This window comes from Oncorhynchus clarkii, chromosome 25, assembly GCF_045791955.1.
Source record: "Oncorhynchus clarkii lewisi isolate Uvic-CL-2024 chromosome 25, UVic_Ocla_1.0, whole genome shotgun sequence".
Lineage (NCBI taxonomy): Eukaryota > Metazoa > Chordata > Actinopteri > Salmoniformes > Salmonidae > Oncorhynchus > Oncorhynchus clarkii.
Window position 1 is genome coordinate 38,521,357 of NC_092171.1, and position 20,387 is coordinate 38,541,743.

The window sequence follows — 20,387 nt, forward strand, 5'->3', positions numbered from 1 at the left end:
TGAGGACATTCACAGCTGACCGTTCAGACGGGTGAGGGCATCCACAGCCAACCGTTCAGACGGGTGATGGCATTCACAGCCAACTCCTCAGACGGGTGAGGGCATTCACAGCCAACCCTAAAACAGGTGAGGACATTCACAGCCGACCTCTTAGACGGGTGAGGGCATCCACAGCCAACCGTTCAGACGGGTGATGGCATTCACAGCCGACCTCTTAGACGCGTGATATCATTCACAGCCAACTCCTCAGACGGGTGAGGGCAGCCGACCGTTCAGACGGGTGAGGGAAATCACAGCAACCTGCCTGCACATAGTTTGAAGTGCAATACCAACGTATCTTGGGGCGGCAGGAAGCCTAGATTAGAGCATTGGGCCAGTAACCAAAAGCTTGCTAGATGGAATCCTCGAGCTGACGAGGTAAAAATCTGTCGTTCTGCCTCTGAACAGGCAGTTAACCCACTGTTCCTAGGCCGTCATTGAAAATAAGAATTTGTTCTTTAACTGACTTGCCTAGTTAAATAAAGGTTCAATATTTTTTTTAATAGCTACTGTAGTAGGTCAAAGCTGTGCACTGGAAAACCTTGGTAGAGCATGGGTGGAATAGGCATCGTGGTGCTCATGTGATTTTCCATTATTTTCCGACTTCAGACCATTGCCTATTCTCTCTTAAAACATCGTTTTAGTTTTTTTAATACAATAAATAATTAGATGGATTATACTTAGCTGTTTACAATATGATTTTCCAAAAAATACTTGAAAATGTTCATTTCAAAATGTATTTGTAGTACAGTATAAACTATTGCAAATAACTAAATATCCATGTTGATCATGCTACAAAATGTATTGACGTTCTGAAATGATATACAATTCTCTGATGATTACAATTACACTACATGTATAAATGATTGATTTTGACGTTATTTTAACACAACTAGCTGTCTCGTTGTCAGCGTTTCTCTGAAGGGAAAGACGTCTGACGGATGATAAAGGAGTCATAATGACTATCATTATGTCCATTTATGTAAGGCACAATGACCGACTACCAACAGCTACCAAGGAAATGTGTGTGTGTGTGTGTGCGTGTGCGTGTGCGTGTGCGTGTGTGTGTGCGTGTGCGTGTGCGTATGTGTATGTGTGTGTGTGTGTGTGTGTGTGTGTGTGTGTGTGTGTGTGTGTGTGTGTGTGTGTGTGTGTGTGTGTGTGTGTGTGCGTGTGCGTGTGCGTGTGCGTATGTGTATGTGTGTGTGTGTGTGTGTGTGTGTGTGTGTGTGTGTGTGTGTGTGAGAGCAGCGGGAGACGTTGGGACTACCTGGTGCCATGGTAACAAAACATTTATCCATAATGGTGTTGGATGGCAGGGACATCGCCAGCAGGCAAATTAGTCTTAATGGCAGGGAAAGCAGTGTGGAGGATAGCAATGTTTCTGTGTACATGCGGGTTTGCGTGTGTGGTGTGTGGTGTGTGTGGTGTGTGTGTGTGTGTGTGGTGTGTGTGTGTGTGTGTGTGTGTGGTGTGTGTGGTGTGTGTGTGTGTGGTGTGTGTGGTGTGGGTGGTGCGTGTGGTGTGTGTGTGTGTGTGTGGTGTGTGTGGTGTGTGGTGTGTGTGTGTGTGGTGTGTGTGGTGTGTGTGGTGTGTGGTGTGTGTGTGTGTGTGTGGTGTGTAGTGTGGTGTGTGTGTGTGTGATTCACCCATCATGAGAGGAGAAGGAGGCTGAAAGGAAAAGGGACCAGATGCATTCTGATCAACAACGGTGGAACAGTGACCTCCCTGACATCAGTGACTGTGGATATGCATATGAGTATGAATAAGTGTTCATACGCATGTATGATGTGGTTAAAGAGCTAGTGGCAACAGTGTTACAGTAGTGATTGGGTCAGTAAAGGCCCAGTGTTACAGTAGTGATTGGGTCAGTAAAGGCCCAGTGTAACAGTAGTGATTGGGTCAGTAAAGGCCCAGTGTAACAGTAGTGATTGGGTCAGTAAAGGCCCAGTGTAAGAGTAGTGATTGGGTCAGTTACGGCCCAGTGTAACAGTAGTGATTGGGTCAGTATAATGTAGGTAGGGGTAAAGGCCCAGCGTAACAGTAGTGATTGGGTCAGTAAAGGCCCAGTGTAACAGTAGTGATTGGGTCAGTATAATGTAGGTATGGGTAAAGGCCCAGTGTTACAGTAGTGACTGGGTCAGTAAAGGCCCAGTGTTACAGTAGTGACTGGGTCAGTATAATGTAGGTAGGGGTAAAGGCCCAGTGTTACAGTAGTGATTGGGTCAGTAAAGGCCCAGTGTAACAGTAGTGATTGGGTCAGTAAAGGCCCAGTGTAACAGTAGTGATTGGGTCAGTTACGGCCCAGTGTAACAGTAGTGATTGGGTCAGTATAATGTAGGTAGGGGTATAGGCCCAGTGTAACAGTAGTGACTGGGTCAGTATAATGTAGGTAGGGGTAAAGGCCCAGTGTAACAGTAGTGATTGGGTCAGTAAAGGCTCAGTGTAACAGTAGTGACTGGGTCAGTATAATGTAGATAGGGGTAAAGGCCAGGTGTAACAGTAGTGACTGGGTCAGTATAATGTAGGTAGGGGTATAGGCCCAGTGTAACAGTAGTGACTGGGTCAGTATAATGTAGGTAGGGGTAAAGGCCCAGTGTAACAGTAGTGATTGGGTCAGTAAAGGCTCAGTGTAACAGTAGTGACTGGGTCAGTATAATGTAGGTTGGGGTATAGGCTCAGTGTAACAGTAGTGACTGGGTCAGTATAATGTAGGTAGGGGTAAAGGCTCAGTGTAACAGTAGTGATTGGGTCAGTATAATGTAGGTAGGGGTAAAGGCCAGGTGTAACAGTAGTGACTGGGTCAGTATAATGTAGGTAGGGGTATAGGCCCAGTGTAACAGTAGTGACTGGGTAAGTATAATGTAGGTAGGGGTAAAGGCCCAGTGTAACAGTAGTGATTGGGTCAGTATAATGTAGGTAGGGGTAAAGGCCCAGTGTAACAGTAGTGACATGCCTGAGAGCTATGACTGCGCCAAGGGATAACATATTGTGTGTTGTCTCTTCGTGTGCGGGTATGTCTTTTATTTTGTCCGAATTATGTTCTGTATCATTTTACTTGTATTGTATGGTGTGCTGTTGTGCACTGAATGTGTGCACACAGCACCTGTTATTTCCTTGCGCTCTTTTGCCTGACCTTCGGCTAGCAAGGTGCCTGAGAGCTATGACTGTGCCAAGGGTTAACATAATGTGTGTTGTCTCTTCGTGTGCAGGGCAAATAAAAATAATTCAATGAGCAGACCTCCAGTTGTGGCAGCGTCCTAATTAAAAGTACACAACGCAGAACGAACCACGCTACATCAGCATCTAATCAGTCCCTTTGCTTCCTTTTGTCACGTTTGACCCAGCTGCATAGTCAACCAATCCCAGTCCATCTCTTCACCCGAGCCTCTGCAACCACGCCACTGCTAGACGTCCTCATCCGCAAACAAATGATTTACCAGCAATTAAAAAAACTAATGAAATGCCCCTGCAACAGTTTGATGTCGGTGGTATAACCACTGTGAATTTGATCAGACAGCTCCAAGAAGATCTTGAAAGTTTGTGTCTCCCTTCTTCAAAACCAGATTGTCTTTATTGAATTCAGTCTTGATTTCATGAGACCCACAGCGCATAATACACATTGCAAAATGCACTCTTTGTTACAAGTAACCTTTTAGTGAACACACAGTGTAGCATAGTATCAGTTCCCAAACTTTCAGGACTACCTTGTCCCGCTGGACAAGATAGTCCTGACCAACCATTTTAGAAACACAGGTTTCTGAGAGATTCTGCTAAATTAATCAAATGGAAATGTAGAAATGGAAAAAGGCTCAACCATCTTGAGTCGAGGGGCAACCAAACAATTTGATAATCATTGAAAAGGAAAAGGTGCAGCTCTTGCTCACCAGCAAAACCCTTTTCATAACGAATTTCGTTAAGAAGTAATATATACTGGTACATACTGCCAGCGGTCTCACTCACTCACAGCCTCTTCCTTTTCAAATCTAAAAGGTACATACTGCCAGCAGCCTCACTCACTCACAGCCTCTTCCTTTTCAAATCTAAAAGGTACATACTACCAGCAGTCTCACCTCTTTGAGGCAGCCCATGAAGTTGTTGCTGACAGGAGACCCAGGCAGGTCGGCGGTACTGGGGCTTCCACCCACGTAGAAGAAGTCATCGGATCCCAGCATGGTGTAGTCCTCCTGGGTGTAGCCCGTGGTCGTCAGGATGCCGTCAACCGATAACGTCACCTAGACAACGGGAAGAATCAGGAAGGAGAAAGTCCACTCATGACCATCTTGGGGTTGGTTAGGAATTGGGTTCCTCTTATGTACCAGGGAATACGTTTGTTAGGGTTTTTTTTGTCTGGATATTGTCTCAGTTGTGTTTTGGTTATGCTCGCTCTATAGAGTAATGGCTTCAGGTGTGTGGCCCAGTCCCAAAACCAGGACCGTGTCACTGGATTCCTCACTGATTATGTCATGTACTTCAACTCTTAGGTTCAACAAGGTCAGGTAGAGAATATATATCAGCAGTATATTTTCTTTAACTTGGAATGCAGGTTAGAATATGTGATTTCTTAGGGGATTTGGGGAATTTGGTTAGGTTTGAATGGTTAGTAAGATGCCAACAACACCAAGGACAAATTGATTGTGCTTGTTTTAGTTTGTGTTCAACTGATAGGTGGTTTATTGAGACATTGACAAGTATAGAGATGTGCGGCTAGTTCCACACACGAGGAGTATTAAATATCATATCCATATTGCAGTGAGATACTGTCTAAATACAAAATAAGTTGAGTGAATGGGGGTGCAAACACAAAGTGAGGCCCACCCCTCTAAGTCAGCTGGATGGAACATACCAAAGGCCAAGCACTACACACTCAGACCACACCAAAAGCCATGAGAGGGGGGGGGGGGGGGGGGGGTTCAAGGCAGGTGTAGCGTCACAATCACCACACTAACATGAAGTGCACGCAAATGACAGCTTGAATGGCAGGTTAGAGTTGGGTGTTAGGTAGGTTTTCAGGAAAGCAAAGGATGAGAATGGTGTGAGAATGGAGGGAGAGGGGGAGAGGTTTGGGCATGTCATGCACCACTGTCTACTGGAAACAAGCTCCCATTGGAGCTCCCATTGGTGACGTTTGGGGTTTTCCTTTCCTATTTTGTTGTAGTTGTAGTTGTGGAAAAGCTGCTGGCAGTTTGGTCAACAGTCATCAGCCAAATGACAGGGAATGCATGGAGGCTTTAGTCAAACAGTATATCCCTAAAGAAAGACTAGGTCTGGAGGGCTTAGGAAGAGAGGAAGAAGTTGTAGAAAAGTTGTAGAAAAGCAGAAAGGAAGGAGGAGAGAAGTTATTGTGAGAAACAGGAAGATGAAAGAGAGAGGGAGGGACAGGGGGAGGAAATCAAATATAAAGAAAGCCAAGAAATACCAAACACATTTCCAATTTTTTTGAGAATGGTGTCTAGAATGAAGAATCATAAAAAAGGAAGAGGAGAAGAAAGAGGGGAAGGAAGAAAGGGAAGGAATAAAGAGGGGGAGGGAAGATGGGAAATAAAGAGGGGAGGGAATAGAGGGGGAGGTAAGAGGGGGAAGGAAGAAAGGGAGGGAATAAAGAGGGGGAGGGAAGAGGGGAAGGAAGAAAGGGATGGAATAAAGAGGGGGAGGGAAGAGGGGAAATAAAGAGGGGAGGGAATAGAGGGGGAGGTAAGAGGGGGAAGGAAGAAAGGGAGGGAATAAAGAGGGGGAGGGAAGAGGGGAAGGAAGAAAGGGAGGGAATAAAGAGGGGGAGTGAAGAGGGGAAGGAAGAAAGGGACGGAATAAAGAGGGGGAGAGATGGGAAATAAAGAGGGGAGGGAAGAGGGGAAGGAAGAAAGGGAGGGAATAAAGAGGGGGAGGGAAGATGGGAAATAAAGAGAGGAGGGAATAGAGGGGGAGGTAAGAGGGGGAAGGAAGAAAGGGAGGGAATAAAGAGGGGGAGGGAAGAGGGGAAGGAAGAAAGGGAGGGAATAAAGAGGGGGAGGGACGATGAGAAATAAAGAGGGGAGGGAAGAGGGGAAGGGAGAAAGGGAGGGAATAAAAAGGGGGAGGGAAGAGGGGAGGGAAGAGGGGAAGGAAGAAAGGGACAGAATAAAGAGGGAGAGGGAAGATGGGAAATAAAGAGGGGAGGGAATAAAGAGGGGGAGGGAAGAGGGGAGGGAAGAAAGGGAGGGAATAAAGAGAGGGAGGGAAGATGGGAAATAAAGAGGGGAGGGAATAGAGGGGGGGAGGTAAGAGGGGGAAGGAAGAAAGGGAGGGAATAAAGGGGGAGGGGGAAGGGGGAGGAGGAAGGAAGAAAGGGAGGGAATAAAGAGGGGGAGGGAAGAGGGGAGGGAAGAGGGGAAGGAAGAAAGGGAGGGAATAAAGAGGGGGAGGGACGATGGGAAATAAAGAGGGGAGGGAGAGGGGAAGGAAGAAAGGGAGGGAATAAAGAGGGGGAAGGAAGATGGGAAATAAAGAGGGGAGGGAATAGAGGGGGAGGTAAGAGGGGCAAGGAAGAAAGGGAGGGAATAAAGAGGGGGAGGGAAGAGGGGAAGGAAGAAAGGGAGGGAATAAAGAGGGGGAGGGAAGAGGGGAAGGAAGAAAGGGAGGGAATAAAGAGGGGGAGGGAAGAGGGAGGGAATAAAGAGGGGGATGGACGATGGGAAATAAAGAGGGGAGGGAAGAGGGGAAGGTAAAAAGGGAGGGAATAAAAAGGGGGAGGGAAGAGGGGAGGGATGAGGGGAATGAAGAAAAGGACAGAATAAAGAGGGGGAGGTAAGAGGGGCAAGGAAGAAAGGGAGGGAATAAAGAGGGGGAGGGAAGAGGGGAAGGAAAAAAGGGAGGGAAGAGGGGAAGGGAGAAAGGGAGGGAATAAAAAGGGGGAGGGAAGAGGGGAGGGAAGAGGGGAAGGAAGAAAGGGATGGAATAAAGAGGGGGAGGGAAGAGGGGAAATAAAGAGGGGAGGGAATAGAGGGAGAGGTAAGAGGGGGAAGGAAGAAAGGGAGGGAATAAAGAGGGGGAGGGAAGAGGGGAAGGAAGAAAGGGAGGGAATAAAGAGGGGGAGGGAAGAGGGGAAGGAAGAAAGGGACAGAATAAAGAGGGGGAGAGATGGGAAATAAAGAGGGGAGGGAAGAGGGGAAGGAAGAAAGGGAGGGAATAAAGAGGGGGAGGGAAGAGGGGAAGGAAGAAAGGGAGGGAAGAGGGGAAGGGAGAAAGGGAGAGAATAAAAAGGGGGAGGAAAGAGGGGAGGGAAGAGGGGAAGGAAGAAAGGGAGGGAATAAAGAGGGGGAGGGAAGATGGGAAATAAAGAGGGGAGGGAATAGAGAGGGGAGGTAAGAGGGGCAAGGAAGAAAGGGAGGGAATATAGAGGGGGAGGGACGATGGGAAATAAAGAGGGGAGGGAGAGGGGAAGGAAGAAAGGGAGGGAATAAAGAGGGGGAGGGAAGATGGGAAATAAAGACGGGAGGGAATAGAGGGGGAGGTAAGAGGGGCAAGGAAGAAAGGGAGGGAATAAAGAGGGGGAGGGAAGAGGGGAAGGAAGAAAGGGAGGGAATAAAGAGGGGGAGGGAAGAGGGGAAGGAAGAAAGGGAGGGAATAAAGAGGGGGAGGGAAGAGGGGAAGGAAGAAAGGGAGGGAAGAGGGGAAGGGAGAAAGGGAGGGAATAAAAATGGGGAGGGAAGAGGGGAGGGAAGAGGGGAAGGAAGAAAGGGATGGAATAAAGAGGGGGAGGGAAGAGGGGAAATAAAGAGGGGAGGGAATAGAGGGGGAGGTAAGAGGGGGAAGGAAGAAAGGGAGGGAATAAAGAGGGGGAGGGAAGAGGAGAAGGAAGAAAGGGAGGGAATAAAGAGGGGGAGGGAAGAGGGGAAGGAAGAAAGGGACGGAATAAAGAGGGGGAGAGATGGGAAATAAAGAGGGGAGGGAAGAGGGGAATGAAGAAAGGGAGGGAATAAAGAGGGGGAGGGAAGATGGGAAATAAAGAGGGGAGGGAATAGAGGGGGAGGTAAGAGGGGAAGGAAGAAAGGGAGGGAATAAAGAGGGGGAGGGAAGAGGGGAAGGAAGAAAGGGACGGAATAAAGAGGGGGAGAGATGGGAAATAAAGAGGGGAGGGAAGAGGGGAAGGAAGAAAGGGAGGGAATAAAGAGGGGGAGGGAAGATGGGAAATAAAGAGGGGAGGGAATAAAGGGGGAGGTAAGAGGGGGAAGGAAGAAAGGGAGGGAATAAAGGGGGAGGGGGGGGGAGGAAGGAGTACACAGAAAACCCCAAAGGAAAATAGGAATGATAGATACCAGACAATGGAGTTTGTTTACCATAGCGTGTCCAATGCCTGATTGCTTTGAGGAAAAGGGGGGAAGAAATTAAAATAAAAAGTGAACCAGAGGGGTTGTTAATTAATAAAAATAAAAAAAAATAAACAATATGAATAAAGAATGATGAAGACTTTGGATTGGGTGTTGTTAGTACAATAGCTGGTTTGGCAACGGCCAGTAGGACAATGATTCATTCCGTGAGTAGTTAGCTGTCATTTTCTACAAAAGCTTGTTCCCAGGGAGATAAGCCAGAGAGAGTGATTGAGAAAGAGAAAGACTGGGGGATACTCTATGGACTATAACTCAGTGTGTAATTCCAAACTATTCCATGGGTAGAGGGATGAACCTTAGTCATAGTAATATAAAAACATTTAAAATGAGATGTCAAAAACAACTTCTGACGTTAATGTATTTTACAAAATACAGTCTAATTTCAAATTGTTACAAATTATAATCTAACTACAAATTCCTTACATCTCATAGTTGAAATCCATGGTCCTAGTCTATCTTTGGCCCCTCACCTAGAGCCTATTTCAGAATGCGGATTTCTCTGTAATTTTACAGCTGAACTGAGATCAGTCTAGAGTAAACAGGAGCCATTGGGGTTGACTGGAGCTTCCCTCTGCCAGCAGCCACGATCAGGGAGAGATAGAGAGAGAGTTTGAGAGAGAGGGAGAGAGAGAGGAAGAGACAGAGAGAGAGAGAGAGAGAGAGAGACAGACAGAGAGAGAGAGAGAGACAGAGAGAGAGAGAGAGACAGAGACAGAGACAGAGACAGAGACAGAGACAGAAAGAAAAGCAGTCTCCTGAACACATCAAATGTGTGATGGCTTCTGGGAGAGCGAGAGAGAGAGAGAGAGAGAGAGAGAGAGAGAGAGAGAGAGAGAGAGAGAGAGAGAGAGAGAGACAGACAGAGACAGAGCGAGTGAGAGAGACAGAGAGAGAGAGAGAGGAGAGAGAGAGAGAGAGAGAGAGAGAGAGAGAGAGAGAGAGAGAGAGAGAGAGAGAGAGAGAGAGAGAGAGAGAGAGAGAGAGAGAGAATAGTGGGGGGTTTGAGTGAGCCTTGATGGACAGAGGGAAATCTGACAGGAAATTGGTGCTCTTGGAATTCAGGAAATATGGAGAAAATTAATACGGGAAAGTAAGTCAAAGTAGGCATGAAATAAACAATGTTTTTAGCAAACAGTAATTACATAGTGCGATTAAAAATATAGTCTTAAGAAGAAGAAGAAGAAGAAATATAGGAATTCTTGTGAACTTTTCCACCTATGATCAACAAACTAAAAGAACAGGAGAATGTATGACGCTCAATAAAAACTATTTAGGAACTGAACCCAAGACACAATTTCCTGTCTCACCCTCCCGAGCCACTATTACCTGTCTCACCTTCCCTAGTAACAATTACCTGTCTCACCCTCCCTAGCCACTATTACCTGTCTCACCCTCCCGAGCCACTATTACCTGTCCTACCCTCCCTAGCCACTATTACCTGTCTGAGGTTGCGCGTAACCTTGACGTCGTGCCAGGCATTGTCATTGAACTTCCCGTTGACAGGCTCCACGATGGCCTCGAAGGCCCCGGAGCCCAGGTTGATGACCAGGGACACGGCTCCGTCCTTCAGGGCCAGGTTGACGTAGTCAGCAGACTTCCCCGTGTGGAGGATCAGGCCATTGCGCTGCCACGTCTTGAAGGAGAGCGTGATCTCGTCGCTGGAGGATTGGATAGGGTTCTGGGACAGGTCGTAGCAGAAGTACTCAGAGCCGCGGAACGTGGCCACATTCTCCTCCCGCACTGCAATGGAACAGAGAACAGGTGTTAGAACCCAACCAAAGATAAACCAAAGAGGAAAGGTGAGGGAGAGGTTAGAACCTAATATAGAAAACATAACAGAGAAGCTAGAGATGTTATAGCATGAAGACTCTCCAGATATCTAGGACATTTAAAGATGTAGTCAAGACACAATAAAAGCAACCCCAGCATACACTTAGTCAGGCAAAAAATGAGCATAACAGACACCAATAATACTGAGAAGATACAGGATAGACTGAGTTTCAGTGCAACATGACAATTAAATATAACATTTGGAGAGAGGGAGTGTCAGGCATAGCTATCGTCAAACATTATCAGAAGGCTAATTTTGCATCTGGAATTGGTATATCCTGTGAAATGGCAGGATTGTAATAAAGTTATTAAAAAAGTTATGCTTTAAATTCGATGGAAGGAAGGAGATAAAAAGAGGGCATGAGAGAGAGAGAGAGAGAGAGAGAAGGAGCGAGAGAGAGAGAGAGAGAGAGAGAGAGAGAGAAGGAGCGAGAGAGGGAGAGAGAGAGAGAAGGAGCGAGAGAGAGAGAGAGAGGGAGAAGGAGCGAGAGAGAGAGAGAAGGAGCGAGAGAGAAAGAAGGAGCGAGAAAGAGGGAGAAGGAGCGAGAGAGAGAGAGAAGGAGCGAGAGAGAGCGATAGAGAAGGAGCGAGAGAGAGAGAGAGAGAGAAGGAGCGAGAGAGATGGAGAGAGAGAGAAAAGGAGCGAGAGAGAGAGAGAGAGAGAGAGAAGGAGTGAGAGAGAGGGAGAGAGAAGGAGCGAGAGAGAGAGCAAGAGAGAGAGGGTGAAGGAGCGAGAGAGAGAGAGAGAGAGAAAAAGAGAGTAGAGGAGATGAACATTGTTGAACACATTCGGGCCTTGGCGAAAGAGAGAAAGACAGCGAGAGGGGACAGAGAGAGGAGACAGAGAGAGGGGAGTAACATATGGAGAGAAAGACAGAAGACAGGCAATGAGACAATAGAAGAGAGTGAATGGCTAGTGGGTAAGAAAGAAAGAGGGTGAGGAGGGAGGGAGGGAGGGAGGGAGGGAGGGAGGGAGGGAGGGAGGGAAGTAAAAGAGTGCCGTCTGGAGCACTTATCTGTGAGATCATCTCCAATTAGCTCTCTGTCGGCAAAGTGGAGTGATGCTGGGGAGTGTGTGGGTTTAGCCATCGCCAGGCGGAACATATCAGAGCCAGACAGCCAGCGCTAGCCGCTCCACTCCCTCTCTGGCTCTGGGCTACAACATGTTCTCTGCATACTCAATAAGGCCCTGGTCGACTGGAAATGGCTTCCGTCTTTGATCCTCTGAATAAAGCGGCTACAGTCTTCGGGCCTCATTTCCTCAAAAGGAATCCATTCCACAGTGAAAATGGCACTTGGCTAGAATGTGTGGACCCAGGTCCAGTGCTGATAGGACAGAATGAGCAGAGGGTAATTTGACCCATAGAATTACATAAATGATTTCTATGATTTGACATCACAATAGGTCAACTGTCAGGTGGAGCCTGCCTGGGTCCCTGCCTGGGTCAAAAACACATGTCAAAGAGTAATTTAGCTTTGAGTTTTCAGACTATTCCAGTTCTATTGTATTATAAAAACTACATTCAAGTGCAGCTCAAGTATATTGGAAGAATACATATATATTCTTGATATATATATATATATATATATATATATATAAACTCACCAAAAAAATAACTGTCCTCATGTCAAACACATGTCCTTAACATGTGTAAATACTGGTATGAACATAACAAGATTCAACAACTGAGACATAAACTGAACAAGTTCCACAGACGTGACTAACAGAAATGTAATAATGTGGGGGTCAAAATCAAAAGTAACAGTCAGTATCTGGTGTGGCCACCAGCTGCATTAAGTACTGCAGTGTACCTACTCCTCATGGACTGCACCAGATTTGCCCGTTCTTGCTGTGAGATGTTACGCCACTCTTCCACCAAGACACCTGCAAGTTCCCAAACATTTCTGGGGGGAATGGCCCTAGCCCTCACCCTCCGATCCAACAGGTCCCAGACGTGCTCAATGTGATTGAGATTCGGGCTCTTCGCTGGCCATGGCAAAACACTGACATTCCTGTCTTGCAGGAAATCACGCACAGAACGAGCAGTATCACTGGTGGCATTGTCATGCTGGAGGGTCATGTCAGGATGAGCCTGCAGGAAGGGTACCACATGAGGGAGGAGGATGTCTTCCCTGTATTGCACAGCGTTGAGATTGCCTGCAATGACAACAAGCTCAGTCCGATGATGCTCTGACACACCGCCCCAGACCATGACAGACCCACCACCTGCAAATCGATCCCGCTCCAGAGTACAGGCCTCGGTGTAACGCTCATTCCTTCAACGTTAAACGCGAATCTGACCATCACCCCTGGTGAAACAAAACCGCGACTCATCAGAGAAGAGCACTTTTTGCCAGTCCTGTCTGGTCGAGCAATGGTGGGTTTGTGCCGATAGGTGACGTTTCCGGTGATGTCTGGTGAGTACCTGCCTTACAACAGGCCTACAAGCCCTCAGTCCAGCCTCTCTCAGCCTATTGCGGACAGTCTGAGCACTGATGGAGGGATTGTGCGTTCCTGGTGTAAATCGGGCAGTTGTTGTTGCCATCCTGTACCTGTCCGGCAGGTGTGATGTTCGGATGTACAGATCCTGTGCAGGTGTTGTTACACGTGGTCTGCCACTGCGAGGACGATCAGCTGTCCGTCCTGTCTCCCTGTAGCACTGTCTTAGGCGTCTCACAGTACGGGCATTGCAATTTATTGCCCTGGCCACATCTGCAGTCCTCATGCCTCCTTGCAAAATGGCTAAGGCACATACAGGACATTCACACAGATGAGCAGGGACCCTGGGCATCTTTCTTTTGGTGTTTTTCAGAGTCAGTAGAAAGGCCTCTTTATTGTCCTAAGTTTTCATAACTGTGACCTTAATTGCCTACCGTCTGTAAGCTCTTAGTTTCGTAACAACCATTCCACAGTTGCATGTTCATTGAACAAGCATGAGAAAAAGTGGTTAATCCCTTTACAATGAAGATCTGGGAAGTTATTTGGATTTTTACGACTTATCTTTGAAAGACAGGGTCTTGAAAATGGGACATTTATTTTCTTGCTTAGTTTAAATATACTGTATATACAGTGGGGCAAAAAAGTATTTGGTCAGCCACCAATTGTGCAAGTTATCCCACTTAAAAAGATGAGAGAGGCCTGTAATTTTCATCATAGGTACACTTCATCTATGACAGACAAAATTAGAAAAAAAAATCCTGAAAATCACATTGTAGGATTTATAATGCATTTATTTGCAAATTATGGTGGAAAATAAGTATTTGGTCAATAACACAAGTGTATCTCAATACTTTGTTACATACCCTTTGTTGGCAATGACAGAGGTCAAACGTTTTCTGTAAGTCTTCACAAGGTTTTCACACACTGTTGCTGGTATTTTGGCCCATTCCTCCATGCAGATCTCCTCTAGAGCAGTGATGTTTTGGGGCTGTTGCTGGGCAACATGGACTTTCAACTCCCTCCAAAGATTTTCTATGGGGTTGAGATCTGGAGACTGGCTAGGCCACTCCAGGACCTTGAAATGCTTCTTACGAAGCCACTCCTTCATTGCCCCGGCGGTGTGTTTGGGATCATTGTCATGCTGAAAGACCCAGCCACGTTTCATCTTCAATGCCCTTGCTGATGGAAGGAGGTTTTCACTCAAAATCTCACGTTACATGGCCCCATTCATCCTTTCCTTTACACGGATAAGTCGTCCTGGTCCCTTTGCAGAAAAACAGCCCCAAACCATGATGTTTCCACCCCCATGCTTCACAGTAGGTATGGTGTTCTTTGGATGCAACTCAGGATTCTTTGTTTTCCAAACCCGGCGAGTTGAGTTTTTACCAAAAAGTTATATTTTGGTTTCATCTGACCATATGACATTCTCCCATCTTCTTCTGGATCATCCAAATTCTCTCTAGCAAACTTCAGACGGGCCTGGATATGTACTGGCTTAATCAGGGGGACACGTCTGGCACTGCAGGATTTGAGTCCCTGGCGGCGTAGTGTGTTATTGATGGTAGGCTTTGTTACTTTGGTCCCAGCTCTCTGCAGGTCATTCACTAGGTCCCCCCGTGTGGTTCTGGGATTTTTGCTCACCGTTCTTGTGATCATTTTGACCCCACGGGGAGAGATCTTGCGTGGAGCCCCAGATCGAGGGAGATTATCAGTGGTCTTGTATGTCTTCCATTTCCTGATATTTGCTCCCACAGTTGATTTCTTCAAACCAAGCTGCTTACCTATTGCAGATTCAGTCTTCCCAGCCTGGTGCAGGTCTACAATTTTGTTTCTGGTGTCCTTTGACAGCTCTTTGGTCTTGGCCATAGTGGAGTTTGGAGTGTGACTGTTTGAGGTTGTGGACAGGTGTCTTTTATACTGATAACAAGTTCAAACGGGTAACGAGTGGAGGACACAGGAGCCTCTTAAAGAAAAAGTTACAGGTCTGTGAGAGCCAGAAATCTTGCTTGTTTGTAGGTGACCAAATACTTATTTTCCACTATAATTTGCAAATAAACTAATTAAAAATCCTACAATGTGATTTTCTGGATTTTCTTTTCTTATTTTGTCTGTCATAGTTGATGTGTACCTATGATGAAAATTACAGGCCTCTCTCATCTTCTTAAGTGGGAGAACTTGCACAATTGGTGGCTGACTAAATATTTTTTTGACCCACTGTACTTGAGGGGCACTTGAATGTAGTTTTTCCAGTAAAATAGAATTGGAATAGTTAAATCACTATTTGACATGTGTTTTTGACCCAGGCAGGTCAGATGAATGTATTATCGTATTACAAATGTTTAGTTTCACCCAGGCTCCACCTGACAGTTGACCTATTGTGATGTCAAATCATAGAAATCATGTATGTAATTCTATGGTTCAAATTACCCTCCGCTCATTCTGTCCTATCAGCACTGGACCTGGGACTGAGGCACACATTCTAGCCAAGTGCCATTTTCACTGTGGAATGGATTCCTTTTGAGGAAATGAGGCCTGAAGACTGTAGCCGCTTTATTCAGAGGATCAAATACGGAAGCCATTTCCAGTCGACCAGTACATCGTGTTTTAGCATTACTCCAGTTGTTAAACAGCAGCAAACTATTCCACTACTTACAGGACATGACCTCACAGAGTAAATAGACCATTGTGTTGGACATGGCACTTTGGCACACAGCCTTGGCACCAAACAATAAGCAACATGCAACATGAAATCCTCTAAGGCTAAATCCATTATCTTGTGATGGAGAAAGAGCACGCTAGAGTACGGAGAAAAAAAAGCCTACCAGCGACACGACAGTTTTCACTTGCATTTAGACAAATAGACTCCCATGAAGAAACTTAAGTTAGCACCAGTTTGTTGAATGCTATTATATCAATGGTCCACCTAACTAAGCAAATCACTAGCTGTTTATCCAAACAGACACGACCCACAATGCAGAAACAAACATTCCCACTCCCCCCCGCCAGACATCTTATCTCTGGGTCGGAAGGGCAACCTGACATCACAGACACCCCTGCACCTTCTAATAACGCCTCCCCTCATAGGCTCCTGTGATCAATTATTAATTAAGACAAGTTGTCACGCCCTGATCTGTTTCACCTGTCTTTGTGACTGTCTCCAACCGCCTCCAGGTGTCACCCATCTTCCCCTTTAACCAATGTGATTTAAAACCTGTGTTTTCTGTTGCCAGTTCATCTTGATTGTGCAAGCCTACCAGCATTTTGTGTCTCAGCTCCTGCTTTTTCCAGTTTCTCTTTTCGCGTCCTCCTAGTTTTTGACCCTTCCCTGTTCTGACCCTGTACCAGCCCGCCTGACCTCTCTGCCTGTCTCTGAGCCTGAACCTGTTATCCTGTACCTTTGCTTCACCTCTGGATTACCAACCTCTGCCTGCCTGCCGTCCTGTACCTTGGCCTCTGCTCATGAGTATCGACCCCTGCCTGCTTTGACCTGTCGTTTCCCTGCCCCTGTTACAATAAACATTGCTATTTCACATAGTCTGCACTTGGGTCTTACTTTGGTACCTGATACAAGTGTTGTTTAAACTAAAGACTCTGCCAGGCCAGCGAGTCGCACCAGATGTTAGAGTTATGAGCACGGCAGAGCAAGGGAACCCACCCTGAGCTAAGAGACTGTCTTCACGACTGAGTGGGAGGGAAGGGACAGGAAGAGAGGAGAGACAGCTAGGGAAATACCCACTGAGGGAGATACCATCTGGGGTTACGTAGAGGGAGGGAGGTGAGATACAATCTGGGGTTACGTAGAGGGAGGGAGGTGAGGTACAGTCTGGGGTTACGTAGAGGGAGGGAGGTGAGATACAATCTGGGGTTACGTAGAGGGAGGGAGGTGAGATACAGTCTGACACTAGTGTGGGGGAAAACTTGTGGTATACATTACTACGAGGCACATTTTGCTTTGGTGGTAGAAAAGGGGAATGACTACAAGCTTGTTTTAACGAGAGACCATACATGAGAGGCCATACACGAGAGGCCATGCACGAGAGACCATACATGAGAGGCCATACACGAGAGGCCATATACGAGAGGCCATACACGAGAGACCATACACGAGGCCATACATGAGAGGCCAAACATGAGAGGCCATACACGAGGCCATACATGAGAGGCCAAACATGAGAGGCCATACATGAGAGGCCATACACGAGAGACCATACATGAGAGGCCATACACGAGAGACCATACATGAGAGGCCATACATGAGAGACCATATAGGAGGCCATACGTGAGGCCATACATGAGAGGCCAAACACGAGAGACCATACATGAGAGACCATACATGAGAGGCCATACATGAGAGGCCATACATGAGAGACCATACATGAGAGACCATACATGAGAGGCCATACACGAGAGACCATACATGAGAGGCCAAACACGAGAGACCATACATGAGAGGCAAAACACGAGAGACTATACATGGGAGACTATACACGAGAGGACATACACGCGAGGCCATACACGAGAGGCCATACACGAGAGGACATACACGAGAGGACATACACGAGAGGCCATACACGAGAGACCATACATGAGAGGCAAAACATGAGAGGCCGTACATGAGAGACCATACATGAGAGACCATACACGAGAGGCCATACACGAGAGACCATACATGAGAGGCCATACACGAGAGGCCATACACGAGAGGCCATACACGAGAGACCATACACGAGGCCATACATGAGAGGCCAAACATGAGAGGCCATACACGAGGCCATACATGAGAGGCCAAACATGAGAGGCCATACATGAGAGGCCATACACGAGAGACCATACATGAGAGGCCATACACGAGAGACCATACATGAGAGGCCATACATGAGAGACCATATAGGAGGCCATACGTGAGGCCATACATGAGAGGCCAAACACGAGAGACCATACATGAGAGACCATACATGAGAGGCCATACATGAGAGGCCATACATGAGAGACCATACATGAGAGACCATACATGAGAGGCCATACACGAGAGACCATACATGAGAGGCCAAACACGAGAGACCATACATGAGAGGCAAAACACGAGAGACTATACATGGGAGACGATACAAGAGAGGACATACACGCGAGGCCATACACGAGAGGCCATACACGAGAGGCCATACACGAGAGACCATACACGAGGCCATACATGAGAGGCCAAACATGAGAGGCCATACACGAGGCCATACATGAGAGGCCAAACATGAGAGGCCATACATGAGAGGCCATACACGAGAGACCATACATGAGAGGCCATACACGAGAGACCATACATGAGAGGCCATACATGAGAGACCATATAGGAGGCCATACGTGAGGCCATACATGAGAGGCCAAACACGAGAGACCATACATGAGAGACCATACATGAGAGGCCATACATGAGAGGCCATACATGAGAGACCATACATGAGAGACCATACATGAGAGGCCATACACGAGAGACCATACATGAGAGGCCAAACACGAGAGACCATACATGAGAGGCAAAACACGAGAGACTATACATGGGAGACGATACAAGAGAGGACATACACGCGAGGCCATACACGAGAGGCCATACACGAGAGGACATACACGAGAGGACATACACGAGAGGCCATACACGAGAGACCATACATGAGAGGCAAAACATGAGAGGCCGTACATGAGAGACCATACATGAGAGACCATACATGAGAGGCCAAACACGAGAGACCAAACACGAGAGGACATACATGAGAGACCATAGACGAGAGACCATACATGAGAGATCATACGAGGCCATACATGAGAGGCCATACATGAGAGGCCAACAAACACGAGATACCATACATGAGAGGCCATACACGAGAGGACATACACGAGAGGACATACACGAGAGGCCATACATGAGAGGCCAAACACGAGATACATGAGAGGCCATACCCGAGAGACCATACACGAGAGGCCAAACACGAGATACCATACATGAGAGGCCATACACGAGAGGACATACACGAGAGGCCATACATGAAAACCCACTACAGCCCAAATGACATCCGCTCAGTTCAAACAAAATTAATTCAACGTTGAGTTTCCGCTCCTCTCACATTCAGAGATTCAGAGAGTTTAGTAGTCACATGTACAGGGTTGCAGGTGTGATTTCAGGGTACAGTGAAAATCTTAGGCATCGAGCTCCAACATGCAGGACTAAGTGAAGTAACATTATGAAAATGGTCATAAAACAACAATATATACGTAGATAGAAATAGCACTGTATAATAATAACAACTGTGGCAGTGATGAATAATTTATTTGTATTTTTTATTTAACCTTTATTTAACCAGGAAGGGCTCATTGAGATTTAAAATCTCTTTTTCAAGAGCGTCCTGGCCAAGATAGGCAGCACCAAGTCATTACAAAAATTACAGACAAACAACATGAAAAACTACAAGTAATCTAGTAAAAACCATTGAATTCACAAGAGTATAACAAAATTAACAACAGCAAATTAAAAACATTGACAGGTCAGGGAATCAGTCTCAAGATCATTCATCAGTGATTTAAAAATACCAATCGGGACAAGTACTTCCAGATTAAAATTATTTTGTAAGGCGTTCCAAGACGATGGTGAAGAGTACCCAAAAGCCCTTTTTTTACCCAAATTCAGTTTGGACATTTGGAACAATTAGCAGGATAAAGTCCAGCGAACGAAGAGAGTACCACTACATTTCTGAACAATAAAAATGCCCAAATAAAAAGATAGTAAACCCAAAATGGCTTTGTAAATAAAAGTATACCAGTGCCTGAGCCTACGAGTGACTAGAGAAGGCCAGACAACCCTGGTACACAAAGTGCAGTGGTGCGTAACGGTTTTGCAGTTTAAAATAAATCTCAAAGTGCCATGTTAAAGGGTGTCAATTGATCTCAAACACTGAGCGGAAGCATTCATATATAAAATATCCCCATAGTCTAGTAAAGGCATAAATGTAGCTGATACTAGCCTCCTTCTGGCTTCAAAAGAAAAACAGGCCTTATTCCTAAAATAAAATCCCAATTTCAGCTTCAATTTTTTTCTAAGTAGTTGAATATGCAATTTAAATACATGACCATTGGGGTGGAGGTAAGGTAAGGTAAAGACTACTGAGGGGGTGGGGGGGGGGGGGGGGGGTGACCATAGGGGGGGGGCAGCATCATGACCATTGGGGTGGAGGTAAGGTAAGGTAAAGACTATTGAGGGGGTGGGGGGGGGGGGTGACCATAGGGGGGGAGGGGGGGGGGGGCAGCATCATGACCATTGGGGTGGAGGTAAGGTAAGGTAAAGACTATTGAGGGGGTTTGGGGGGGGGGCAGCATCATGACCATTGGGGTGGAGGTAAGGTAAGGTAAAGACTATTGAGGGGGTTTGGGGGGGGGGGGGGGGGCAGCATCATGACCATTGAGTAAAATAAAACAATAAACATTTTAATCAAACAATTATAATAAAGAGTCATAATACACATATTGACAACCAGACATACTGTACATAGTCTCTCCCCCTAGGCTCAGTGATTTGAATTGAACTCTCCCTGAGTGGGGTGAGGTAAACTCAAACCCCTCCACCAGGCTCCTCATCTCACCTCATCTCACCTTCTCATCCCACCTCCCTCCATCTCTGCAAATTAAAGAGGTAGGCATGAAACTATCAACTATCAACTATCATATTAACT

General features: G+C 46.5%; 1 protein-coding gene across 1 annotated transcript in view; it reads right to left on the reverse strand.

Moving 5' to 3' along the window:
* The window catches only part of LOC139383366 (neurexin-3a-like), a 599,057-nt gene that overhangs the window by 458,444 nt on the left and 120,226 nt on the right, over positions 1 to 20,387 (reverse strand). The window contains exons 5-7 of the mRNA XM_071127881.1: positions 9,844 to 10,145; positions 8,355 to 8,378; positions 4,113 to 4,274 (exon numbers count right to left, since the gene is read on the reverse strand). Of these exons, the coding sequence (XP_070983982.1) occupies positions 4,113 to 4,274; positions 8,355 to 8,378; positions 9,844 to 10,145 (488 nt within the window). The remainder of the gene's footprint in view (positions 1 to 4,112; positions 4,275 to 8,354; positions 8,379 to 9,843; positions 10,146 to 20,387) is intronic.